At 38.7% G+C, this 11,099-nt stretch overlaps 1 protein-coding gene across 1 annotated transcript; it reads right to left on the bottom strand.

Annotated features, from left to right (window-relative positions):
- On the bottom strand, positions 1-4,335 carry LOC143564868 (uncharacterized). The gene is made up of 2 exons (XM_077052013.1): positions 2,803-4,335; positions 1-2,016 (listed from the first exon to the last, which is right to left on the bottom strand). Exons 1-2 carry the CDS (start codon positions 4,333-4,335, stop codon positions 1-3), a joined length of 3,549 nt encoding a protein of 1,182 aa, XP_076908128.1.
- Positions 4,336-11,099: the final 6,764 nt, after the last annotated feature.

Here is an 11,099-nt window from a genome sequence, read left to right as displayed (position 1 = left end):
TTACACCCCCGCAGTCGAAGCAGGAGGCGAACGTATGCTTAGACTGGAGCGAAAATCATCGAAGAGAACCCGGGGAAGACCCTTGGTGAAGATGTCAGCTATCTGAAAACGGGATGGCATGTGAAGTATACGGACCAGGCCTTTTTGCACGTGTTCCCTGACGAAGTGAATGTCGAGCTCGATGTGTTTGGTTCGTTGGTGCTGGACCGGGTTGCCTGATAAGTAAATAGCACTGACATTGTCACAGTAGACTAGGGAGGCTTTGGTCAGGGGACGGTGTAGCTCAAGTAGTAGGTTTCGCAGCCAACATATTTCTGCGACAACGTTGGCAACCCCGCGGTATTCGGCCTCTGCACTAGAGCGGGAAATGGTGGATTGTCTCTTAGAGGACCAGGAAATCAAGTTGTTGCCGAGATAGACACAATATCCGGATGTTGAGCGGCGAGTATCTGGGCAGCCTGCCCAATCAGCATCAGTGTAGGCACGAATGGAGAGTGCCGAAGAGGAGCGGAGATGAAGACCGTAGTCGGTGGTGCCTTGTAAGTACCTGATGATACGTTTAAGGGCGTTCCAGTGAGCCATGCAAGGAGAGTGCATGTGCATACATATTTGCTGAACGGCGTATGCTATGTCGGGCCTTGTGAAAGTCAGGTACTGTAATGCACCTGCAAGGCTTCTGTAAGTGGTAGGGTCATTAAATACCGAATCTGGTTCACTGGCCAATTTGCTCTGAGTGTCAACTGGTGTCGCCGCAGGTTTGCATGAGTCCATACCCGCGCGATGAATGATGTCTTTTGCATATGCTTGTTGTGACAGGAAAAGTGTGTCACCCGTTCTAATAACAGAGATGCCCAAAAAATAGGATAAGGGGCCCAAATCCTTCATAGCAAATTCGTCCGCAAGGACCGTCATGAGCCGTTGGCGGAGTTGGTCAGAAGAGGTGGTAAGTATAATATCGTCTACGTAAATTAGAAGATAGGCGACATCATGACCGTGGTGATAAATAAATAAGGAGTTATCCGTTTTGCATTGGGTGAATCCATGCTGAATCACAAAATCAGTGAACCGTTGATACCAGGCCCTGGGTGCCTGTTTGAGGCCATAGAGAGACTTCTTGAGTCGGCAAACATGATCAGGATAGTCCCGATGGCGGAACCCCATGGGTTGATGCATGTAGACAGTTTCCTGTAGGTGGCCGTGTAGAAAAGCATTTGTGACATCTAGTTGATGTATGGTCCATGAGTTAGAGAGAGCCATCGTGAGGACCGTTCGTATAGTGGTTGGTTTTACCACCGGACTGAAAGTGTCTCCACAGTCAACCCCAACTTGTTGACTCCGACCATCGCATACCAACCTTGCTTTGTAGCGTTCTAAAGAGCCATCGGAACGAAATTTGTGCTTAAAAAGCCACATACTACGGATAATGTTCATGTCGGGTCGTCGTGGTATTAATTCCCAAGTGTCGTTTTTAATAAGTGCACTAAATTCGTTTTGCATGGCATCGTACCATTCCTTGGTGGACAAGGCAAGGTGGGGATTTTTCGGGATCGGAACAAGGAAAGTAGTGTTAAGGTTGAATAGGTGTTTGGGTTTGGAGATACCGTCCATTGCTCTAGTACGCATGGTACGGGTCGGTTGTTGAGGGACCGAGGGGGGAGGGGTGGGTTGAGTTGGAGTTTGGGTGTTAGATGCAGAATTCGATGGGTGTGCAGGTGGAGAAGGGGCTATAGGTGTGGTTGTTGGGCCAGGGTGAGCAGATTGTGGGCCTGGTGGTTGGATAATGGATGGTGAGTGTGGTTGAGGAACAGTTGGGCCGGCAGAATTTGGGCCGAGAGGAGTGGTTGGGCCAGCATTAGTTGGGCCGAGTGGTGATGGATTTGGGTCGTTGGGTGGAGTAGTACGTGAGTGGGAGTGAATGTTATCCCACAACAGTGGGTTGAGAGGGGAGGTAAGAAAAGTGTAATCTAGGGTGGTATTAGAGTGTTGAATGGAGAATGGATAAATGGATTCTTCAAACTGGACGTGCCGGGATATAAATATTTGATTATTAGTCATATCAAAACATTTGTATCCGCGATGGTTTGAGGGGTAGCCAAGAAAGACACAAGGTTTGGAGCGGTTGGTGAGTTTGTTTATGGTGGTGGAGGGGGTGGTGGGATAGCATAGGCAACCGAATACACGAAGATGTGTATAGGTTGGGAGAACGTTGTATAGAAGGGTAGTGGGAGATAAGAATTGGTGAGTTTTCTTGGGGAGAATATTTAGGAGGTAGGTGGCGGTTTCAAGTGCATGGTGCCAAAATGAGGGAGGGAGTGAGGCTTGAGATAGGAGTGTACGAATCATGTTGTTGATGGTTCGTATTTTTCTCTCGGCTTTGCCATTTTGTGAAGAAGTGTGGGGACATGAGAAACGAAATTGCATTCCATTTATGTGACAAAAGTGTTTAAAATTGTGGTTGGCGTATTCGGTGCCGTTGTCGCATTGAAATTGTTTAATCTTTCGTTCAAACTGTGTGTGGATGTGATTATGGAAATGCGTGAAGGTATTGTAAACTTGAGACTTATTGGTTAGGGGATAAGTCCACAAAAAATCAGTTAAATCATCAAGAAATAAAATATAATAGCGGTGACCGCCGGTGCTTATAACCGGGGAGGTCCATAAGTCGCTATGAATGATATCAAAGGGTAAATGTGTCTTATTCATAGAATCATAAAATGGGAGTTTGACACTTTTGCCAAAGACACATGATTGACAAAGTGTATTGTTCGGTTTACAAAAATTAATAAAGGAACTAGACTTTACCGAATGCAATAAAGAGTTTCCCGGATGCCCAAGTCGTTGATGCCAACGGTCTTGAGTGATGCCGACTAAAGCAGTAGGTGTGGAGGAAGGCTTGATGAAATTGGTAGTAAGAGGGTAGAGGTCTTCCGAGCTATTGCATCGTAGGATAGGTTCCTTGGTTTTGAGATCCTTCACAAGAAAACCAAACGGGTCAAATTCAATGGAAAGTAAATTGTCAGTTGTTAGGCGACGTACAGAAATGAGGTTTTTGATGAGGTTGGGAGCATAAAGAATATTGTTCAATTTTAGTGGTGGGAAAGGCGGTGGTAAAGTTTTGTTGCCTTGTCCAACTACGGGAATGGTGGTGCCATTGCCCACGATTATTTGTTTATTAGTGCAAGTATTAAAATTAGACCGAGAATTTATACCGGGTTGTTCCATGTGGCCAGTAGCGCCGGTGTCCATGTAGCCTATTGGGTTAGACGGTTGGCTCATAGATAGGGTGTAAAGCGCCTGAGCTATATCGGTAGGCGTCGGGCTGTAAGTAGCCAAGTGGGCTTGTGCAGGACGTGGGCCCAGAATTCCTGGAGAGCTGTTTGGTTGAGGAGTGGATGGGTAGGGGCAGGGTGGTGTGTGGTTGAGTTGTGGGCTGTAAGTGTTGTTGAGTAGGGAAGCCCATTGAGTATTGGCCCAATTGTTTGGAAAGATGATGTATGGATGTTGTGTTTGGGCTGTGTAAGTTGTCTGCCCCCTGGAACGGTTTGGCTGAGAAGATGAGGAGCGGCCTCTACCGCGTCCGCGAGAACGGCCACGTCCGCGGGTAGAATCTGATGCGTTGTTTGGGGAGGCATTGTTAGTATGGTCTGAAGGGGGACGGGTGTGGCTTTGAACGTGAAGGGCGGTTGCGGCCTGTTGAGAGGAGTGAAGAGCTTGATTAGCTTTTGTAGTTTCATTCATGCATAACTGGGAGCGGACCCCAATAAACGTGGGCAAGGGTTTGGTGTTTTGGAGAATGGTGCCAACGGTTTCATACTGTTCGGTGAGGCCGGTAATGGTTTGTAGTACGAGATCGTGTTCGTCAACCGGGGCATCCACGTTGTTCAATTGATCAGCCAAAACCTTAAGTTCTTGGCAATATTCGTGCATGGAAGAGAAGTTTTCAAGACGAGTGTTTGTGAATTTTTGTTTGAGAAGGAGGGCTCGGGTGGCTTTGTTGTCTTGGAAAAGGTTCTCGATGACCTTCCAGGCATCATATGCGGTGGTGCTCTTTTTGATTACGGTTTTTAGGAGACCGGTGGAGATTGTGCCATAGATCCATTGGAGGACTATGGCATCAAGACGTTCCCACGAGTCGGGAGAGGAGGCCGAGGACGAGGTGGCAGCGGGTGAGGAAGGACGAGGCTTAAGGTGGTCGGCTACAAGAAACGCCGTACAATGGATCCGGAAGAGTTCCGACCATGTGTTGTAGTCGGAGGCTTCATTGTCTAAGATGATAGGGATGAAGGTTCTAATGTTTGAGACGGTGACGGCGGGATGTAGCTTTTGATCGGCCATTTGGAGCTTGAGGGAAACGATGACAGTGAATAGGAGAGGAGGGTGGGGAGATCTTTTAGGATGATACCATGTAGAATTGATTAATTGCCTGTCTATTCCATTTACAATAACCGTATATAAAGATACAAGAGGATCTCCTATTTTTGGAGATAATGCCTACCATAAAACATTGATTACAATACTATAAATATGAGCATGATTTTAGGCGTGATTTGAGGCATCCGTTATGTCCATTACAGAGAATTATAAGAATTTTATTAGAACTAACGAGATGCTAGAAAAAGAACAACCAAAACAATACGTGACAAGAAAAGAATTTTGCAACCAACTCACCCACCCGATGTTCATCTTTCTATTTCTATTAACAAACCACACACACGTTAAAGGAACAATTTAAAAGAAAATAACAAAAGGCATCATTTCATTCTATCACTGTGAGCGAACACGTGTCGTTACGAAATCGATCTCCAAACAGCCCATCGAATCAAGAAAATGATACCATAAATAACTTCTTTTTTGTTTAGACATCACTTGTCGTCTGAATTAAGCATAGAAGATTGAAACTATTTATCTGTGTGTTTTAGTACAACATTAAACAATTGGCTTCTGTTCTTGCCTTTTACGTATTTGATCTTTCAAATTTTCTCTATTTGTTTGTTACTGAATGGCATCTTGCAGTGTCTAGTCTTAATAAAAGTCTCAAAAGTCAGGTTTGTCACTTTCAAATTGTTGTTTGTTTAATTCTCTTTATTTTTCATTTATTAGTTTATACTGATGCCTTAAACATTAAATAATAATAATAATAATAATAATAATAATAAGACTTCAAATTCCAACTTCACAACAAATATAAGATTCCTACTTTTTAATGAAAAATATATAGTTTCATCTAAGTAGAATTATTATTTTTAATGAAATATATAATTTTAGTTGTTTAAACCCAGCCAACAAAACAACATTGTTATATAAGGCTTAACTAGTTTGAAGCCCGTGTATTACACGGGTAATTAATGAAAATTTTAAACTTTAACCATTAAGTGAAATACTATCAAGAAAAATGATCATATATTGTTAATACAATTACAATTTACATTAAAATTACATAATTAAAATTACACAAATATATTTAAATGTGTAAAAAGTATAAATCAAGTCATAAATATATATGTTTCTGAAGCATTTTGGTGTGAGTTATGAAAGAAATATTGAAAACTAAATATTGATATTCTTATTGCTAAATCCCTTTATACTACATACAAAAAAAGTCATATAAATAAATGACAGATAATTCATATAGTAAATCATTATACATATAAATTATAATTATAATATTCAATTTCAAAGATTTAATGCTAAGCACCAAGATATGTATATATAATAAGTATTCTTAATGTTTGTAATATTTATATAAAATTTTTAAGGAAAATTAAGAAAATACACATTTTCCTTTGTTCAAATGTATATGAGAAAATTTTAATACCAAATTTGAAACCAATCTTATATAAAAAGTCATATTAATGAATGAATCGGTTAGGCTTTATATCCAATTAAAATATTGAATTCATATATTAAAATAACTTAAAAGATAAAGGACCATATATTGAAATTGTTTGAAAAAAGTGTGACGATGGCTATGAGGTTGACAAATGACAAAAGTGGTAGTCTTTTATTATAAGAGATAGATTTTTTTTTCACTTTCGACCAAAAATTTTTATATATCCTCGGGGACGGCCGATGTTTACCTTACTCCCCCCGAAAACATAGACACAACCTACACGAATACATTTCTGGTTTTCTCTGAATGGCAACTTTCATTGAAACAACAAATACACAAACATGAAACAAATTAAAAGTTTCTAGTTTTCAAAAAAAATCGATTATATATATTAATATATAATATTATTATATATGTTACTTTGTCAGAAACAAAACTAATAGTGATTTTATTACCCAACAAACATGCAGATAGTAAATGGTCCATGCATACGTACAATAAATAAGAGCCAGGCCCCTCCTAACTTGATTGTCTTTCATGTTCGTACAATAATTATTTATTATTTTGTATATAAACAGTGTGCTTACTGATTTAAGAAATTTCAGCCATATGATGTACTATACAATTATAGCATATATTTTAACTTTGTCTCTACTGTCTTCCAAGTATTATAATATTCGTTTATAATAACAACCAATGACATATATCTATTATATTCCATGATAGGGTGCACAAGAAAAAAATTGATGAACGGTAACAGTTTTTTCAAAACGACAAATTTCTGTTATCTTGGAGACATTTCAACCCCTGGTGTTTTAAAGACTTTGTCTTTGTTAATGCGTCACAAATTTCATTGGCATGAACGTTTTAACCTATAAGCAATAAAATTGATTTATAGTTATGTTTGAGGTTACTTAACTTTGGAAATATTTAAACTACAAGCGAGGGTTTTCTACATATATAAATATCACAAGAAAGTTTGTTACACAAAGGTCGAGTTAACTTATGACCGAGACTGCTACACTAGTTGTTATATAAGTAAAGGTTGGTAAAATAGGCCGAGATCTATGGCCATAACACGACAGGACATTGACGATATGGATGTGGTAACATGGGCTACAAGCCTACGACTATGTGACATGTGAGGAACAGTGAAGTTGGTAGCGGTGGCTCAACCTAATTTGAGGACTCATGTGAAATTTTAATATCCGGTGTTTTATAAAAAATAAACAAGGATAAAGTCATGACCATTGTTACACAAAGTTTGAGTTAACTAATTACACCCCGTATTGGTGTATAAGAAAAAGAAAATACAAATTTCAGTTTAGAAAAATATATATATATATATATACTACTACTGCTAGTACTACTACTACTACTACTAATAATAATAATAATAATAATAATAATAGTCCATCCTATATTATTGAGAGAAGAAAATCATGTCAACGAAAATGCTACAAAATAACCTACCCACCACATAGTTGGTGAATAAAATAGTGCTAAAGAACAATTTTGAATCACTTTGTTATATAGGGTGTTTAATTATGGTTTGTAATTATATTATACAAATGCATATATCATTTCCATATCATATGAATGCTTTGGGACCTTTGATATTTAAAAAAAAAAACAAAAACTCTTTGAATGTTTGTAATCCTTTTAAACACAAAAATTCTTTGGATATATAAAATACATAGCTTGAAAAATGAAACATGGGTTATAACTGACCCATCTGATCCAATGCCAACTTTGTACGTGCTAAAAGCCAATCAAGAGAATCACTATCTTAAAGTTCTTCTCTCTTTGGAAGCTAATACATGCACCTTCTCAACCAAGAAATTAACCGGTGGCCCCCAAAACTTTCAACAAACCTAACTTAATAAGTTAATAGCATAATGACCTAAGGGTCGAAAGCAGCACATTGTGGGTCTATGTTTACAACAAGTGGCTTAAAGCTACGTGCTACCTAGTACATACATATATGGATTTTGCTTTGTGTTTTAATGGTTTTGTAATAGACAGCCTGGTTTTCTTTGATTTTTCAGACTTGATGTCATTTGGAATCTTCTAATATATCAATTTATGTATAGCAACTTCCTTCATGGTGTGGAATTTTGACCCACACTCACACTATACCTTCATTATTGTCATGCTAGACCCCAATATCTAGTTGCATAGATGAATGAGTCAAAACATGCTTTGATTTATTACACATATAACAATATTAAAACTACTTGTATTTTATTATATTCTTATTCAAGCATCGTTGTGGTTTGGGCATCTTGTCGAACGTTTGGGATATCTTCCCATCTAACGATCCACGGTCTTCTAAATGGTATGTGCATGTATGAGGAATCACTTGGAGCGTTCGATCCCTCCTAGAGAACTTTGATACGGGAAAAGATATGAGATCGAATCTTTTATTATTTATTTTGAATTTTTAATTTCTTACTTGATTAAAGAATGGTACGTGAAGCTTGCTGACTGAAGCCTTCAGTTCAGGTTATTTGATTATGATCGATTGTTTTTGAGTCATTTGAATAGTCTCGTGGATTTGGTATCAAATTTCATTCTGCATCATATATAAGGATTGACTTAGACATTAAAATGAGTTTTATATGCGTTTACACAATCCCCTAAAAATTAACTCCCCTCGTGATCTCTACAAAGCGTTATTTCGCTGATGATTTACCTCAAGCTTGACATATCTTCGTCGCCAGTGTCGGAAGAAGAACCCTAGGTAGGTTTAGAAAGCATATATATAAGTTACTTCTATTGATGTCTTTTTGAGTCAAAGCACAATCACAAGTTATTATTTAGATATATGCAAATCAATATAACTAATAACACTTCACCAAAGAAAAGTTGTTTATGAATTACATCAATGAGCTACAAGCCATTTGAGGATTTGTGGAACATTTACTATTAAAGCATAGAGAGTGGATCCAAGGAAATGGGAATGAGGAGAAATGGGAGTTAAGGTAGAGGTGGAAGGTGATGAGGTGGAGGGTTTAAAGTGATCAAGTGGAGGGTCTAAGTAGGCAAAACCGGGAAGTATTCACCGAAAGTCACCAAAGTGAAAGAACAAAATGTTGGACCCGGAAAAGAAAGTGGGATGTTTAGATCCGGGGAACGGGGGAATTTGTGATGACTCCTCTTATTCCATCTAATGTTCATTTAGTTCTTGAATTCTTAAAAAAAGTTGTTTATTCTAAAAATTATTTGTACCATATATAGGTCATAACGTGCCATTCACATTAAGTGTTGTGGACTATAAAGGGAACATAATTATAAAATAACTATTGGGTAAAATAGAAAAGGCAAGGAATCGGGGTCCAATTTGTAACACAAAATACTTATTCAATAGTCAGAATATATAGCACCTGTCTCCATCACCACAAGTCCACAATTCAAACATTGAAGAAACACTAGATAAACCCGGGCAGATTACGGATAATCTGGGGGTTAAGTAATGTTTCCCACGAGGATGAGGTCCGGCAGAGAAGGTTTGTTCTTCAGGGGACCTGCAAAACAGACACCGTAAGCTCGTCACTGAGAAGGGGGGGGTTCCTCCTTGTGACCACCCTCCGGCGTGAGAATCAGACTAGATTGCTCTGAATATAAGTGTATATTAAGAGATTGCTAGATAAGATTGAGATATCAGATGATGTCCTTACCATTCCAAGGTGTTGGAGTATTTATAGCCGAAGGTAGGTTTCCTAGAAGGTACAGCCGGCTGAATAGTATTCCTGTTCTACCAACAGTGGACTACGCACAGGCCATGCTGGTTGGTGGATAGGTTACGGCCGACAGTAATAAGGTCGGCTGTACACTGTTCCTTTACTGCCGGCTGCGCACTGTTCCACCAACTGTAGGCTGCGCACGTCCCATCGTAAGGGTTGGTGAGTAGGCAGCGGCTAATAGTGACAAACAGTACTAGAGGGTGCTCCTCCTCGTACTGTTGTCGGTGAGCTGTCACCCTGTGATTGGTTCATGGGCTGTTCTGGTCAAATCGTCTGTTCTGCCCATACCTTAGTAGGTATAGTACAAAAGATCTTCCAGAAGCATACGGACTGGCTCATTTAGGCGGGAGTATTCCCGCCTTGCTCATTCCTTCATGTGACTACTGAAGTAGCTAGTGCCTTGTGCGTGTAGCCTTGCTGTTAGTGCGGGTAGCCTTCCCTGATGGCTTGTACCCGCAACTGCGGGAACAGGCGGGGTACTTCACCATTGGGAGGCTTTCCCTGCGGGTACAGCTGGCGTACTGCGCGTAAGGTTCTCTGAGCATGGTGGGTCCTGCTGGAGCAGTTGGTCGTTGCGCAGACGTCCCTGTTCAATGTGAGTCTTGCGGGTCCAACTGGGCTCTGCTGGGACCTACCTCTTCAAACATATATACTCCCACTTGACTACCAAATTATTGTAACACCCCATATTTCTTGTATGAATTATGATATATGTATTCTATACGGATACATATAGATATATATAATTGTAGTATACATATATACCATGTCTCACTTTGAGTAACATATTTTAACTACAATGTAAGAACTGAGTAGAATTAAAGAACTTTATTAAGGAACTACTTAACGGGACAAACAGTTAAAATCTAAAATGTATTGAACCGAGCTCAAATGCGAAGAATGCAACAAGACCCAATTTTAGCTTATTTATGATTGTTGCTTTGCTTCTAGTTCTCCTAACTACGTTTCTTATGTTATCTGAAATACTCGATTATATATGTAAAAATTGTTAATAAGTCGGGGGTTTTAGCAATAGCAACCTCCTTAACATGATTGCACTATAAAATCGAGAATTCTATGTGTTGTGCATACACCATACGTAATTGTGCATATGCTTGATTATAGAAACATATTGCATAATTATCATATGAGTTGCATAACTATTTATATAAGGCGTGTTATATATATCATAAAAGTTGAAAATAATTTTTTTTGTTATTAAAATTATAGTTTGCATAATTATTTACATTTATTAAAAATATCGATTACTAAGAACCAACATGTTTATTTTCAATTCTTTGATGTATTATTATTATTATTATTATTATTATTATTATTATTATTATTATTATTATTATTATTATTATTATACCAATCCAAACCAATTACCCAACTTGTGTAGCCCTTTTGCCACCTAACATTGACTGGACATGTAGCTAAAATGTGTTTTCTTCATTCAAACAGACCCCATGTTTGAATTGAACCGTGTGAAACCATGTTACAAATATGTATATTACAAAACA

Source organism: Bidens hawaiensis, unplaced genomic scaffold (assembly GCF_021521415.1).
Source record: "Bidens hawaiensis isolate Kalapana, Puna unplaced genomic scaffold, B.hawaiensis_p1.1 tig00022167_1, whole genome shotgun sequence".
In the NCBI taxonomy this organism is placed as follows: domain Eukaryota; kingdom Viridiplantae; phylum Streptophyta; class Magnoliopsida; order Asterales; family Asteraceae; genus Bidens; species Bidens hawaiensis.
The sequence above is the reverse complement of the archived record's forward strand: the minus strand, read 5'-3'. Positions and strand labels throughout refer to the sequence as shown.

Coding starts and splice junctions, on each gene's coding strand:
- LOC143564868 (XM_077052013.1), bottom strand. CDS start 4,335: ATGGCCGATCAAAAGCTACATCCCGCCGTCACCGTCTCAAACATTAGA. Junction 2,017..2,802: donor GAAACTCTTTATTGCATTCG/GTAAAGTCTAGT, acceptor CGGCACGTCCAG/TTTGAAGAATCCATTTATCC.